This window comes from Mixophyes fleayi, chromosome 10 (assembly GCF_038048845.1).
Source record: "Mixophyes fleayi isolate aMixFle1 chromosome 10, aMixFle1.hap1, whole genome shotgun sequence".
NCBI classification, from domain to species: Eukaryota; Metazoa; Chordata; class Amphibia; order Anura; family Limnodynastidae; genus Mixophyes; species Mixophyes fleayi.
This window is the reverse complement of record NC_134411.1, coordinates 105,041,100-105,057,203: the sequence shown is the minus strand read 5'-3', so window position 1 is coordinate 105,057,203 and position 16,104 is coordinate 105,041,100. Positions and strand designations below refer to the sequence as shown.

Genomic DNA, 16,104 nt, shown 5'->3' with positions numbered 1-16,104 from the left:
GAACAGTCTAAGTGTTTATTTATTACAGGGGCTGGAGATGTAATATCTGTGACCTCTCAGAGGCCCGGTGACTGAACACGTTCAATAATCATCACAAGTTTCTTTGTATCAATGATACATGGCTTTTAATCTTATGATTACCTTTTAATTATGGTAAGTTCAGGCCACCTCTACAGCATGGTAAGCTGGAATCTCAATACATACACAGTACTGCTACCTTTATCACCTCACTACGATACAAGTGCTAAGAACAATTCTACGTACATCTGTCATTTATGTCCTGACATAGGGTAATCAGACTGACCAACAAGAGTTCTCCTTAGAGCAATAGAACATTATCGGCATGGTGGTAACATGACTGCTGTCAGTCTGTGCGTGTGGTCATCTTCCAACCAGGTTATAGATGAAGTGATCCAAGTCTTGAGCAGCCGCCTCTCATCCAGTTTAGGCAAATTGGACAGTAATCGCCTATGGTGGGATCAATCTATAGATCTGTATCAGACCATACAGTCAGTATGTGCAGTACGGTCTTCAGATGCCTCAAGCTGTGTCCAGGGTCCTTCCAGCATATAAAGTTACTTCTTTCAGTCCATAGTGATGTATAGTGGTCATCTGTCAGTGATTACATACCTGAATATTTGCAGGGGTGTGTGAGAATGGGAGAAAACTTGTTTCACTATGTGCACTGGACTCATCTGTAGTTTACTGAAACACTCTGGTGCTGCTTCTAGCTGGAGAATTACGAAAGATAATGGTTTGTTTTTTTAACTCTTATCGATGCAGCACCTGTTGACTTTTACAGATATATTTCTGAATGTTACGTAATGTCTTCTGAAACCCAGATTACCTTGTAGATAAACGGCTTTAGCTATGATCTATGCTGCTATTGCCTGGTAATTACAGACCCTCGAGAATTAAGAGGGTAACATTTTTACTGCCATTCCCTAAATTCATAGACCTTGAACTCTGCCACTGTCTCCATATCTAACAAATCACGTTCCTCATTGGGAGCTTCCTAATTGGACAGAAAGTAGGAAACATCTAAACCTACATCTGGTCTTTACATGGCAGGTGTTTCCTATGACAATTCCAAACACCCAGATGCCCATTGTCAGTTTAGGATTCTTTCTTGATACAGAAACAAATACAATGAATGTTCCGTCATTGTAAGAGAAGGAATGCAGAAAAAGAATTTCAGAACACACCGTGTGAAGTACGATCTATCTCGGGTCCACTTCTTGCTGTCCCTTACTTTTACAAACTCCATCTGAAATCTTAGTGTCAGTGGGTATTATTACCCCATTACGCTCCCCACACTGTGGCGCACTCCTTTCCACTCGAATTTCCGGTCGCAGCTCCAGCATTCGCTCGGCCCCTACTCCCGCCACCAGGGCAAGATCTTCCACGCGGCGGAAGCCATGGATCTTGCGGCGGTGTGCTGTGATACTTTGTGCTAAGGTTCGCGTGACACCTGGAAGAGTCATCAGCTCTTCTTCTGTGGCCAAATTAATGTCCAAGCAGCTTTCCGGAGGTGCAGAGTTTAGGGACTTCCTCTGGTTACGCCTTCTTCCTGTTCTGCAACTGACAGCAGAACCCATGATCAGGACAAAGCATGAGGAGACAACGCAGTGGCTAAAGAGAAAAGTAATTTCTGTCACTATCCCAGTCTGTATTGTTGTCAGGTCACAGTGCTCACTGACTAAACGGTTATGCAATATTTATGGCCAATAAAACAGCACGTTACAGGATCTACTCCCTATAGTACAGTCTGAGTGACATGATCGTTATTCTATAGTGGGGAGTAGATATATATTGATTCATCCTACAATAATTAAATGTCTGTATATTCTCCTCCCCATTGTACACCCCAGTCAAAAATGGGACTCACCTGGACAGGATTGAGGTCCCTCCATAGATGGAAGTTGAGTGCAGAGTGCCTGGGAGAGGACGTTGTTGCAGGATAAAGGTGTGTCAGGATATAATGAGTAACTACATGACCTTTTCACTACTAGATAAGATAAAATGAGCTAATACTGGTTCTCCATGAAATCTCTTCATACAATGTGTGATGTTAGAATGGGAATCCTGCCTGTATCAGGCTGCGATAGAAAGACCAAGTAGTTTATTAGCTGGGTAACTGCAGCAATACAAGAATGATTATCGACCGTGTTCTACAATAGAGAAGAAAGAATCAGAGTCTGGATACCAGGCTGAAGTCCGTGATCTCCGCCTGGTACAGACACAGAGTCGTATCTGGCAGGAGAGATAAGGAGTGTTCTGTAAGACTAATGGGCTACAGATAAGCCAGTACTAGAACAGGTCTCCTCCCCTCTACAACGTACTGTACGTGGTCATGGTTTGCTAGATAAATGTACTTACAAACTAGGAAACCTACCTGTTCTGCATCTTCCTTCAGTACCTGTGCAGAGAATACAGCAGTGACTGGCTCTTTGGTCGCAGCATGCATGGGAAGAATATAGGAGAAAGGCCGCAGTAGCCTTTCAGTCAATGTTATCACCTTCTCAAGTACTGCGGTTTTACCTTCTGTTTCTCAAAGAGAAATGACACTTACTGGTGTCAGTAGCTGATCTACAAGTGGGGGGTAACCACGCTGGTCCCCTCTTCCAGCTCTACGGTGAGAGTGAAGCCCCTGTTTACTAAACGGTTTGGTCCATGGATTCATCACGATAATACTTTACAGTCTTCATTGCAGATAAAACTATTGGTGTTCCCCAGCACTGTTACCAGGGACTAAGTGCCGAGATTTATCTCCAGACAGGTACGTACCAAACTCAAGAACAAACCATCCACAAGGTCAGTGGACATCACCGCTGGGATGAGGCTTCATCAGTATCGCCGCAGTAGAAGTTACTTTGAATCCTTGAACTGAATTACTAAACTCATTTGATTGACCCTGCGTGTATGAGAGCACCTAAAGTCTAATATCAGGAGAGCATTGATGGCTCTTTCCAACCATAAAATACATATTCAAATAAATACAGTAACAACAGACTCAGACTTTTATTGTAAATAACATCATTATATACACACATAGAGACAACTGCACAAGCACTAGGAGTCCTGCAGCTGGCTGGGATTCAGTAGCACCTTCTCTCCCGGTTTAAATGCTGGCATTCCTAGATACGGGCAACTTGCACAGCGAAACGCGTCTCCTAAGTAACACTGAAAGACATGAAGCTTTGCCATCATGGTCCTCATCCCATGCTCTTCTCCTCCCTCCAGACTATCATATCCTGCCCATCAACACTATTTACTCCTCCACTCCATCCTCTGGCGTCAGCTCCTAAACACCACCTTTCAGCCTCATTCACATCCAGCCTCCCTCTATCAACTTCTACTCCACCCCTTACTGTCAGCTCCCAAACACCACCTTTCAGCCTCTACTGCCTTAGCCTCCTTCACTCCCTGCCTCCCTCTATCAACCTCTACTCCACCCCTTACTGTCTCTGCTGTCAGCTCCCAAACACCACCTTTCAGCCTCTACTGCCTTAGCCTCATTCACATCCAGCCTCCCTCTATCAACCTCTACTCCACCCCTTACTGTCTCTGCTGTCAGCTCCCAAACACCACCTTTCAGATTCTACCCACCTCAGCCTCCTTCACTTCCTACCCTCTATATTAGTCTCTACTCCTTCTACTTAGCATTGTTCACCCATCAGTCTCTGATCTGTCTGTTCAGCCTCAAACATCTTTTTACATCCATCATTTTATCCTTGTACCTCCCACGCTAAAATAGTTCATTAATATGCTTTCGGGACACAATACTCACATTGCCACATGCTGAAGGTGCAGATTTGGGGGTAATAATATTGCTCTTTTCCTCCTCCAACTCCTCTGCTAATCCACATGTGCTGTGTGAGATAAACAAACAAGTTATCAGATTTACATTGAATAAAGCATTTACTTTAGTTAATACCCTACTAGTTCTGGCAAGACTGCACAATGGATCCCACTGGAGCATGTCAGAATATATGTCTAAAAGATGGGATCCCTCTAGTAAATATCAGAAAATCTGGATAATGTGTGGGGTTCCTGCGGCACATGCCAAGAAGCCTGGCTTGAGAATGAATTCCCTCTAGTATCTGAAATCAGTCATGGTAAAAGAGTAGAGTTCCTCTGGTACATGTGAAGAGACCCTGCTACAATATATGATGCCTGTGGCAAACTTCAGTGATCATGGTAAGATGGTGGAGTACCCTTGATACATGTAAGGGAAGCCTGCTAGAGTATGGGATGCCTCTGGTAATAATCAGGAATCATAGAGGGTGGAGTACCCCCGATACGTGTAAGGAGATCCTGCTAGAGTATGGGATGCCTCTGGTAATAATCAGGAATCATAGAGGGTGGAGTACCCCCGATACGTGTAAGGAGATCCTGCTAGAGTATGGGATGCCTCTGGTACTAATCAGGAATCATAGAGGGTGGAGTGTCTCTGATACATGTAAGGAGACCCTGCTAGAGTATGGGATGCCTCTGGTACTAATCAGGAATCATAGAGGGTGGAGTACCCTTGATATATGTAAGGAGTCCCTGCTAGAGTATGGGATGCCTCTGGTACTAATCAGGAATCATAGAGGGTGGAGTACCCTTGATACATGTAAGGAGATCCTGCTAGAGTATGTGATGCCTCGTACTAATCAGGAATCATAGAGGGTGGAGTGTCTCTGATACATGTAAGGAGATCCTGCTAGAGTATGGGATGCCTCTGGTACTAATCAGGAATCATAGAGGGTGGAGTATCTCCGATACATGTAAGGAGTCCCTGCTAGAGTATGGGATGCCTCTGGTACTAATCGGGAATCATAGAGGGTGGAGTGTCAGATACATGTAAGGAGATCCTGCTAGAGTATGGGATGCCTCTGGTACTAATCAGGAATCATAGAGGGTGGAGTGTCTCCGATACGTGTAAGGAGATCCTGCTAGAGTATGGGATGCCTCTGGTACTAATCAGGAATCCTAGAGGGTGGAGTACCCCTGATACATGTAAGGAGATCCTGCTAGAGTATGGGATGCCTCTGGTACTAATCAGGAATCATAGAGGGTGGAGTGTCTGATACATGTAAGGAGATCTTGCTAGAGTATGGGATGCCTCTGGTACTAATCGGGAATCATAGAGGGTGGAGTGTCAGATACATGTAAGAAAATCCTGCTAGAGTATGGGATGCCTCTGGTACTAATCAGGAATCATAGAGGGTGGAGTGTCTCTGATACATGTAAGGAGATCCTGCTAGAGTATGGGATGCCTCTGGTACTAATCAGGAATCATAGAGGGTGGAGTGTCCCTGATACATGTAAGGAGATCCTGCTAGAGTATGGGATGCCTCTGGTACTAATCAGGAATCATAGAGGGTGGAGTGTCTCCGATACATGTAAGGAGATCCTGCTAGAGTATGGGATGCCTCTGGTACTAATCAGGAACAATAGAGGGTGGAGTGTCTCCGATACATGTAAGGAGATCCTGCTAGAGTATGGGATGCCTCTGGTACTAATCAGGAATCATAGAGGGTGGAGTGTCTGATACATGTAAGGAGATCCTGCTAGAGTATGGGATGCCTCTGGTACTAATCAGGAATCCTAGAGGGTGGAGTACCCCTGATACATGTAAGGAGATCCTGCTAGAGTATGGGATGCCTCTGGTACTAATCAGGAATCATAGAGGGTGGAGTGTCTGATACATGTAAGGAGATCCTGCTAGAGTATGGGATGCCTCTGGTACTAATCAGGAATCCTAGAGGGTGGAGTACCCCTGATACATGTAAGGAGATCCTGCTAGAGTATGGGATGCCTCTGGTACTAATCAGGAATCATAGAGGGTGGAGTGTCTCTGATACATGTAAGGAGATCCTGCTAGAGTATGGGATGCCTCTGGTACTAATCAGGAATCATAGAGGGTGGAGTGTCTGATACATGTAAGGAGATCTTGCTAGAGTATGGGATGCCTCTGGTACTAATCGGGAATCATAGAGGGTGGAGTGTCAGATACATGTAAGAAAATCCTGCTAGAGTATGGGATGCCTCTGGTACTAATCAGGAATCATAGAGGGTGGAGTGTCTCTGATACATGTAAGGAGATCCTGCTAGAGTATGGGATGCCTCTGGTACTAATCAGGAATCATAGAGGGTGGAGTGTCCCTGATACATGTAAGGAGATCCTGCTAGAGTATGGGATGCCTCTGGTACTAATCAGGAATCATAGAGGGTGGAGTGTCTCCGATACATGTAAGGAGATCCTGCTAGAGTATGGGATGCCTCTGGTACTAATCAGGAACAATAGAGGGTGGAGTGTCTCCGATACATGTAAGGAGATCCTGCTAGAGTATGGGATGCCTCTGGTACTAATCAGGAATCATAGAGGGTGGAGTGTCTGATACATGTAAGGAGATCCTGCTAGAGTATGGGATGCCTCTGGTACTAATCAGGAATCCTAGAGGGTGGAGTACCCCTGATACATGTAAGGAGATCCTGCTAGAGTATGGGATGCCTCTGGTACTAATCAGGAATCATAGAGGGTGGAGTGTCTGATACATGTAAGGAGATCCTGCTAGAGTATGGGATGCCTCTGGTACTAATCAGGAATCCTAGAGGGTGGAGTACCCCTGATACATGTAAGGAGATCCTGCTAGAGTATGGGATGCCTCTGGTACTAATCAGGAATCATAGAGGGTGGAGTGTCTCTGATACATGTAAGGAGATCCTGCTAGAGTATGGGATGCCTCTGGTACTAATCAGGAATCATAGAGGGTGGAGTGTCCCTGATACATGTAAGGAGATCCTGCTAGAGTATGGGATGCCTCTGGTACTAATCAGGAATCATAGAGGGTGGAGTGTCAGATACATGTAAGGAGATCCTGCTAGAGTATGGGATGCCTCTGGTACTAATCAGGAATCATAGAGGGTGGAGTACCCCTGATACATGTAAGGAGATCCTGCTAGAGTATGGGATGCCTCTGGTACTAATCAGGAATCATAGAGGGTGGAGTGTCTCTGATACATGTAAGGAGATCCTGCTAGAGTATGGGATGCCTCTGGTACTAATCAGGAATCATAGAGGGTGGAGTACCCCCGATACATGTAAGGAGATCTTGCTAGAGTATGGGATGCCTCTGGTACTAATCAGGAATCATAGAGGGTGGAGTACCCCTGATACATGTAAGGAGATCCTGCTAGAGTATGGGATGCCTCTGGTACTAATCAGGAATCATAGAGGGTGGAGTGTCTCTGATACATGTAAGGAGATCCTGCTAGAGTATGGGATGCCTCTGGTACTAATCAGGAATCATAGAGGGTGGAGTACCCCTGATACATGTAAGGAGATCCTGCTAGAGTATGGGATGCCTCTGGTACTAATCAGGAATCATAGAGGGTGGAGTGTCTCTGATATGTGTAAGGAGATCCTGCTAGAGTATGGGATGCCTCTGGTACTAATCAGGAATCCTAGAGGGTGGAGTACCCCTGATACATGTAAGGAGATCCTGCTAGAGTATGGGATGCCTCTGGTACTAATCAGGAATCATAGAGGGTGGAGTACCCCTGATATATGTAAGGAGATCCTGCTAGAGTATGGGATGCCTCTGGTACTAATCAGGAATCATAGAGGGTGAAGTACCCCTGATACATGTAAGGAGATCCTGCTAGAGTATGGGATGCCTCTGGTACTAATCAGGAATCATAGAGGGTGGAGTACCCCTGATACATGTAAGGAGTCCCTGCTAGAGTATGGGATGCCTCTGGTACTAATCAGGAATCCTAGTAAGAGGGCAGAGTTACTCTGGTGTGTTACCCTAGAGGGAGGATGAGGGTCCTACGTAACATAGGACACGGAGCTGAGGTCTCACCAGTTCTTGCAGGCCTTGCGTTTCTTCTCACTACCTTCCCCACATCCACTTTTTTGCAGGGAGGAAGGAAGAGGCTTCTTCAGGTCTTCCTGATCCAAGAGCTCGTCTGAGTCTAAGAGATCCTGAGATCAGAAGAAATGTTCATGTTTACAGATGTTTACGTTACCTTCTAAACCATTACCACCGATAATATAATAACCACTAGCAACGTGTGTTGGTGGGACACAGGAGCCGGCAGTGAGTTTGTAGATTAAAGTCTAAACTGCTCTAATACAGACTAAAGAATCCCTTTCCCAACACCACCATTTATCAACCTCCGACTTGTCTCCTCAAGCTGTTCGTAAGATTCATTTACTGGTGCCCGACATGTTTTCCAATCTACCTGCAGCCAACTTTACATTTTTATCCCGTCACTGAGACTATGCTGAAAAAATAGGCTGCAATTTATTCATGGGAACCTACTGTTCACATCAATTCTTCCAACGATCTGAACTTCAACACCCCCCAAATGGAATAAAGCAACACCCCCAGATTGAATAGGCTTCCAGAGACAATAGGAATCGATAGTAAAGGTCCTAGTCATCCGAGAGGTTGTGGTTAATATTCCTATCTGTCCTTTGATAGAAGCTTTTAATACTTATACATAGTGTTAAGAAAATCCTGCAATAAAGTTGCAAATCTAGCAGATAAAAATGCCAAAAATAACATTTTTAAAATGTAAATTAACCATTATCACATTTGCAATAATTCACTTTTTTAGCAGATATATGGAAAAAAAACAAAACTTGTTTGCTGTCTGTTGTAGAGAAGCTACAAATACTGACCCCGTCCGTGTCATTCATGTCACTGGCAGACAGTGTCCACAGTTTCACAGCAGCTGGATCCACAGAGGGTTTACCTGGGAGAGAAAGGTTATTATACAGTGGTCTCACATGGACCTGGGTACTGCTGGAGTCTCAGAGCCTACAATGCACAGTACACCGCTGAAATCCACCCCCCTCCCCTCATCCGTGCACCTCTGAGATCCCCCCCTATATTATGTGCACCCCTAGAACTAACCCCCCTCTGTGTTCTGTGCACCCCTGGAATTTACATCAGATTCCCCCCCCACCCTCTGTGCACCTCCCCCAATGTTCTGTACACCCCTGTAATGCGTCGCACACATCTGGGCTCCCCAGGGAAGCTGTGTTTCTATGAATAGTAATTACCTTCCACTGGGCGCTTGGCAAGCACCAGCTGTCTTGTAGATCCCACTTCGAAGTTGGGTTTTTTAGCTGCTATTCTGATGGCGGCCATTTCACTGCCCGAGTAGCCCAGAGGTTTCCTGATGCTTCCTATCTGCTGTGATGTCAGAGGCTCTTGTAGCAACTAGGGGAAAAAACAATGGGGGTTATTACCCCACGGTTACATGGGTACTTCTATGGCGCCTCCTACTGTTGGGGTTCTCATGAACAAATGATAAGCAATATGGCTCTAACCAACCAGCGTTATCAGTAGCAGCCGCTGTTATATGGGGGCATTTACTGACACACAAAATGTGTTTCTGAGATTACCCCTCAGTCTACCTCTTATTCTACGTTCCATTGTTGGCTATACCCGTCACCTGTGTGCCCAACCAATATCAACCTAATCATCAGTGAGGTACAATATTTAAACGTAGCTACCTCCTAAAAGTGCCTCATGCCTCAGTCATGTCGCTCGTTCCCAGTCAACGCAGAGGCTGTGTTCTTATTATTCTGGGTTAAGCCCACAAAACAGCTGCCTCCGGGTGCAGGGATAGCAGCACTGGGCCATGACGGGAAGTACAGTTATCCCCGTGTGTAATAACGACCCTGGACACTAAGCACTTACCTGCGTCACCCCTGTAAATCCCGCCAGAGTGAGAGCAGAGGAAAGACGAGCTGGGGATCTGAGAAGCACATCATGAGCTGGGAAAGAAGCACGCGTCATCACTACCACGTTATACACTGAGCCAGGAACAAGCACACACATGTAACTAGAAAAGGATGTGGACATGTGACAGTTATATGTCTAATTCCACATGCAAGTGGGTTTGGCACTAATCAAGTCATGCACGCGTGTACACACCCCTAACCCACAGATGTGCAGATATAGGTCTCTGCATTGCTGAACAATTCAGTCATTTTTATTAGATTATAATGAAGGTTTTTGTTATTTCTTTCTGTACATAGATCAGTTACTTGTTCGGATCCCATATATTACATTAAGGTCTTTATGTGATATACAAGTAATGGGAGGGATCCTGAGCTGGACCCTATAAATACCTTTTCTCTATGAGCGTTTGATCTACACTGACCCCCTGAAGAAATCAAGTTACTTGACGAAACGCGTTTGGTAATGAGGAACAGGGTATCAGAGAGAGCAGAAAAGGGGAGAATGGTACGTGACATACTGTATATCAGATCCCCCTATCAACTCAACTATGTCGTCCTGACTCTCAAAAGAACCTGTCAGCTGATCACGCACATACTGCAAAGATGATTAGCAGGACAACATCCCACCAGCCATCAGGAGCACACAGCTGACAACACATCCTGACCTATAGATTTACCTTAGGGTGGAAAAAAATTGAAATATATAAAATATATATTGTAACTTATCTGCACTCCACGATTCATGGTATCCCCTGATGTATCTAACAAAATCTTCCGCTCCCCTGTAAAATTCTCATAGAAGTATAAATGGGAAGGGGCCCTGACAATTCTACAAGGGGGAGAAGGGGAGAAGTGAGGATCTCCAGCTGGCTCCCCGGTAAATCCTTGTGTCATTCAGAAGCACATAACTATTAGTTGGTGCTTATGGTGGAATTACCCAGCAGATTTCATGTGGATGAAAGATGTTCTGAGAGGTTCTTGTAGCCAGATAAAGTCACACAGTGCCCCAGTCTCACCTGCTTGAAGGTCCACTGGTTCCTGAATAATCACTGTTCCTCCAGGCTTCAGGATTCGAGCCACTTCAGCCAAAACATCAGAGTTGTGGACAGCAACACTTCCCGGGACCAGACCGAGGAGAATGATGTCAAACCTGGAGTCTGTGTGAGCCGCTGGGAGGACAAACAATTACATAGAAAGCAGAACAACATGTCTTCCAATCCAACTAATATTACCCCGTGGAATCATGAATACATTCTATAACATGAGACACTTTATTACATTCTATGTTTTGTTTCATACTCTTACTATGTATCCGCTCCTATCTGGAGATGTGTATATATGGCATCATGCAGATCTGGTAGTGAGGGAAATAATACCCCAGAAACCAATGTAACTTCACATAAGAATATTCCACATGGACTCACACAACAACAATCTCTCCACATTCTCCACAGAGACTTTTCCTGCAGAGGTGACAGCGGCCTGAACCTGAGATACAAACTCCTGCAAGAGGTCTGGGGTGGATGTGTTGTCCCAGGTCACAGCTACATGATGACCGGATGAGAGGAAATGTCCCAGTCCTTCCATCCTGTACCGGCAACAGAGGAGATATTATGATCACAGCACTGAGGAGATCCACCAAGGCCACTAAGAATATTACATTACACACTTTATATGACATTACATAGTTACATAGTTACATAGTTGATGAGGTTGAAAAAAGACACCAGTCCATCAAGTTCAACCTATATTGGATCTCCTGCGATCCTGCACTTATATTTGAAATTAATCCAGAGTAGGCAACCACCCATCTGTTTCAATTTTGAAAATCCCCCCAGACTCAATATTGCAATCCAATTTTTACCCTATATCCACTACTATCCTTTATTTTAAATTAACGGTCGTATCCCTGGATACACCTTTCCGCTAAAAAATTGTCTAACCCTTTCTTAAACATATCTATTGAATCTGCCATCACAACCTTCCCTGGCAATGAATTCCATATCTTGACTGCCCTTACTGTAAAGAACCCCTTCCTTTGCTGGTTGTGAAATTTCCTCTCCTCTAACCTTAGGGGATGACCACGTGTCCTGTGTATGGTCCTTGGGGTAAAAAGTTCCCATGAAAGCTCTCTGTATTGACCCCTAATGTATTGACATTATATTACAGGATATACTATAATGACATTATATGTTTGTGACTGGATCACTATTAAATAACTTTGGGTAAAAAATGTATTTAAAGCGAATAGCGCAGGGCACTTATTTATGCATTTGCACTTGCACTTGCACTTATTCTTGTTTAGTGTAAGATAGGAAGTCGTTATTTCTGAGACCAGGAAAGAAATTTGTCTCTATTTAACCTTGCTAAAGGATATGCCTTATTTCTGATGCATATATCTGATACAATAGGCCTTTGTGGATGGAGGTCTGGTGTGTATTGGGATGTATTTAGTATGGAAGTGTCATTGTGTAGGATTTGTAAGGTTGCTTGTGGAAACCTCCAATTAGGACATGTACAAGGAAGTCTGATGGCAGAAAGTGCTAACGAAGTTTGTGATGAAGTGTCATGTCTGCTCCGGCCAAAGACCTCATCAGGGGGTCCTTACTGTGTGGCCTTTGCCAGAGTGAATTTCATAGATAAGTGTACATTTTGTTAGCCTTGAAATGTATGTAAATTCATGTTTGTGTCAATATAATATATCCTGTTTCTAATATTAGACTATTTCTGAACTGTATAAAAGGGGAGCTCTGTGAGCATGTTAGTGTTCTTCTGAATTGTCATCTGACCTGATCACACTGGGACCTTCCACCAGTGTGTGTGAGCAATAAACATCTTGCTTTAAAGACCTGCTTGGAATCATCTTCAATATCGCTGTTTTCCTGTGATCTACAGATTAGACCCTAAAATCTAATCCGTTCTCCGGCCGTCTCTGCGGTTTGGACCCAAGCTATTCCAGTACCAACGCTCTGCGCTACCCAGCAGCCCTGGTTAGTGTGATAGGCCAGGGGGGATCCATTCACAGTAACCCAGATCCATAGTAAGAGGTCCGGAGTTACCAGCCAGGTACCCCAAGCAAGGAGATACACTAGCAGCGTCAGTGACCCAGAAGGAACCCGGTTCTGAGTGCCATAGCAGGAGCTCAGTGGTGGCAGCAGGCCCCTCCCACTGCGGCAGGAGGGGCGTATTCGAAATAACGAAAGGGAACGGTGGAAAAGTAAGCCCAGCCGGTTCCCAGCAACAACAGACAGGGTGGCATAGGCGGCCCATCCTGTCACAGATTTCTGGTGGCAAGCGGCGGGATAAACCCGGGCGGCTTTTCGTGCTGCAGTCAGGAGAGCCGAGTTATTCAGGCGAGGAATAACTGCAGCCAGGAGAATGCACAGGATGGCAAAGTACAGTAAAGTGTCCAGGGTGGACCTGGAGATACTGAGCCAAGCAAAGAAGTTGGAAATTTCTTACACAGCAACAAGGAGCGAAATGAAAAAGGCGCTGAGAGCCTGGGATGTGCAGTACGGGTCAGCAGATGAGGAAGCTGACAGTGACCTGGAGGAGACATTAACTTCACACCTAGAGGTACCTGCAGTAACATCCCAGAACACAGCACCTGTTTCCAGCAACAGTCCCCTCCTACAGAGTGATCCAGTGATGCAAGTTCAACAGCATGATGAGGGTAACTTTTCTGTACTAATGCAACAGCTGGAGTCCCTGGGAGACAAAGCCACTGAGGCGGAGCGGTTGCTTATCATCAAGTTGTGGGGCAATCGGTGGGTCCCACATGTGGCAGTGAGGCCATACTGGCAGATGCGCCAGGTTAACAGCCAACCCCAAAGGACTGTACAATCAGGGGGACACCCCTCTACTACTCACCCCCAAAAGCAAGTACCTAACCCTTCGGGTACCATTCGCCAGCCACTGCCCCGTCCTGTCCCTGGGAGTTATGAGACCACCAGAGCCCAGGCTGGAGAAGAAGTGCTACAGCTGCGGGAGAATCGGTCATTTAAGGATGGACTGTCCCACAGCCCCAGCACCCCAGACTCGTGCCCCTAATCTGAGTCCTGGGGCCCGGCTAACTTGCTTAACTGGTGAAGGTGAGCCATTAGAGACTGTTTTCACCCCTGCCAGCCCAATGGCGTGTGGCGTGTCTGAAGATGACTCAGCGGAGAGAGTCACCTGTGTGTTCAAAAGACCCCCTAAAAATATGAGGAGGAACCTGCAGCCGGTCCAAGTGGGACCCCTGCAGGGTGAAGGACAGAGATTCAGGGGCCTCAATTACTGTTGTGAGTCCCCATCTTATTGATCCTGCTGCAGTATTGCAGGATCACACTGCCAAGGTTACTGTGGCAGATGGACTGGGAAAAGAAGTGCCTGTAGTGAGGGTGTATCTGGACTGTGGAGATGGCCAGGAGTTGCCAGATGTTGCCGTTATGGATGGCCTCCCAACTGATGTGATTTTGGGCAATGTTGTTGGGGGTGTAATTGTGACCAAATTTCTCAACACTATCACCCAGAGCCAATCTGCTCAGCTACAGTCTTCAGGATCTACACCTGCACAGCCCAGCCCAGAGGAAAAAACCACATCTGCTATTTCTTCAGGAAACAGCCAGCCCTTTGCCTCTGAAAAGACTACGTCCCCTAGCTACGCAGAGGATGTCTCTTGCCAACCTGATCTTGTGGGGGTGCCCGGTGATGCTCCTGTCCCTAGCAGTATGCCAGCTCCAGCGGTGAGTACAGCTGACCACAGGGACCCCATTTTGACTGACCCTAGTCACCCAAACATAGACCCCCCTGCAGCGTATCCTGACTTAGATGATAGTGAGGGCCGCAGGGGAAAGTTCAGGGCTGCGCAGCTCTCTGATCCCTCCCTGGAAGGCATGAGGTGCCAGGCTGGCAGCAGCCTTCCAGCGATGGAGGTAGGGAGTGTGACCTGGAGTAAAGGGTTGTTGTACCATGTAGCTAGGAAGGTAGAATGGGATAGACCAGTTTGGGAACAAGTTCAACTGGTGGTACCACGGGGCATTTGTGCGCAACTAATGACAGTTGCTTATGAAATCATTATGGAGGGACACCAGGGCAGAGACCAAACACTGAAGCAGAACTTTTTCTGGCCTGAAGTGACTGATGACATCCTGGCCTACTGTAAGTCCTGTGATGTGTGTCAGCTTCCCAGTGTTCATGCTCCCCTCAGGTCCTTGCCAATGATTGGGGAACCTTTTCAGCAAGTCGCTGTGGATATAGTAGGTCCCCTGCCTGTGCCTATGCCTGACACCTACCCCTTGCCCTGTATTAGCGCTTCTGTAGATGAGTTAGTTCGAGTGCAGGGTTACCTAGAGGACATTTCCAATTTCAGTAAGATTTGGGAAGATAATCTAGAGCAAATAGGGCTGGTGTTAGGGAAGATGGGGTGGGCAGGTTGGACTGTTAGGGCAGAGAAGTGCCAGATGGGGATGTCAGAAGTACAGTACCTGGGTGATCGTTTGGGGGGACGGGTTAGGTCAGAACCAGCTAAGGTAGAGACAATCCGAGCCTGGCCCAAGCCCACGACCCAGTTACATGTACTAACATTCTTAATGACTGCAGGGTACTAGACGCTCTGTCCCAGACTTTAGTACTGTAGCGAAGCCCCTGACAGATCTCACTAAGAATATACTCCCCAAAGTAGTTGACTGGACACCCGCTTGTGAGCTGGCATTTCAGTCATTAAAGGAAGTTCGTGCTCCAGTACTGTTGGCGCTTAATTATGACAAGGACTTTATTGTGCAAACTGACGCGTCACAGTGTGGACTGGGAGCAGTACTTAGCCAGGTGGGGCCTGATGGGCAGGAGCACCCAGTGGCCTACTTGAGAAGAAAACTGCTAACCTGACATTATATATTACACTATATACTATAATGACATTATATATTACACTATATACTATAATGACATTATATATTACACTATATACTATAATGACATTATATATTACACTATAATGACATTATACATTACACTATATATTATATATTACACTATATACTATAATGACATTATATATTATATATTACACTATATACTATAATGACATTATATATTACACTATATACTATAATGACATTATATATTACACTATACACTATAATGACATTATACATTACACTATATATTATATATTACACTATATACTATAATGACATTATACATTACACTATATATTATATATTACACTATATACTATAATGACATTATATTATTCTATCCTATGATCCGGTCACCTGACTCCTCGCGCTCACAGCAGCTGCCCCACTTGCTGTTTAGACGACACTTGACCCCGGAACTGATAACTGTGACGTATAAACCACACCCACCTTTTG

At 45.5% G+C, this 16,104-nt stretch overlaps 1 protein-coding gene across 3 annotated transcripts; it reads right to left on the bottom strand.

Moving 5' to 3' along the window:
- Position 1: 1 nt before the first annotated feature.
- CIAPIN1 (cytokine induced apoptosis inhibitor 1) lies at positions 2 to 16,088 on the bottom strand. Of its 3 annotated transcripts, none has more exons than XM_075189457.1 (10): positions 16,006 to 16,088; positions 11,176 to 11,339; positions 10,768 to 10,920; positions 9,708 to 9,784; positions 9,065 to 9,224; positions 8,681 to 8,754; positions 7,857 to 7,978; positions 3,791 to 3,872; positions 1,889 to 3,183; positions 2 to 1,632 (listed from the first exon to the last, which is right to left on the bottom strand). In XM_075189457.1, exons 2-9 carry the CDS (start codon positions 11,336 to 11,338, stop codon positions 3,073 to 3,075), a joined length of 942 nt encoding a protein of 313 aa, XP_075045558.1. In that variant the 5' UTR covers position 11,339; positions 16,006 to 16,088; the 3' UTR covers positions 2 to 1,632; positions 1,889 to 3,072. The 3 variants fall into 3 exon arrangements, with proteins under 3 accessions (XP_075045558.1, XP_075045555.1, XP_075045556.1); XM_075189454.1 differs by lacking the exon at positions 16,006 to 16,088 and adding an exon at positions 15,975 to 15,997; XM_075189455.1 differs by lacking the exon at positions 16,006 to 16,088 and adding an exon at positions 15,975 to 15,997 and having other exon boundaries at positions 2 to 1,581.
- Positions 16,089 to 16,104: the final 16 nt, after the last annotated feature.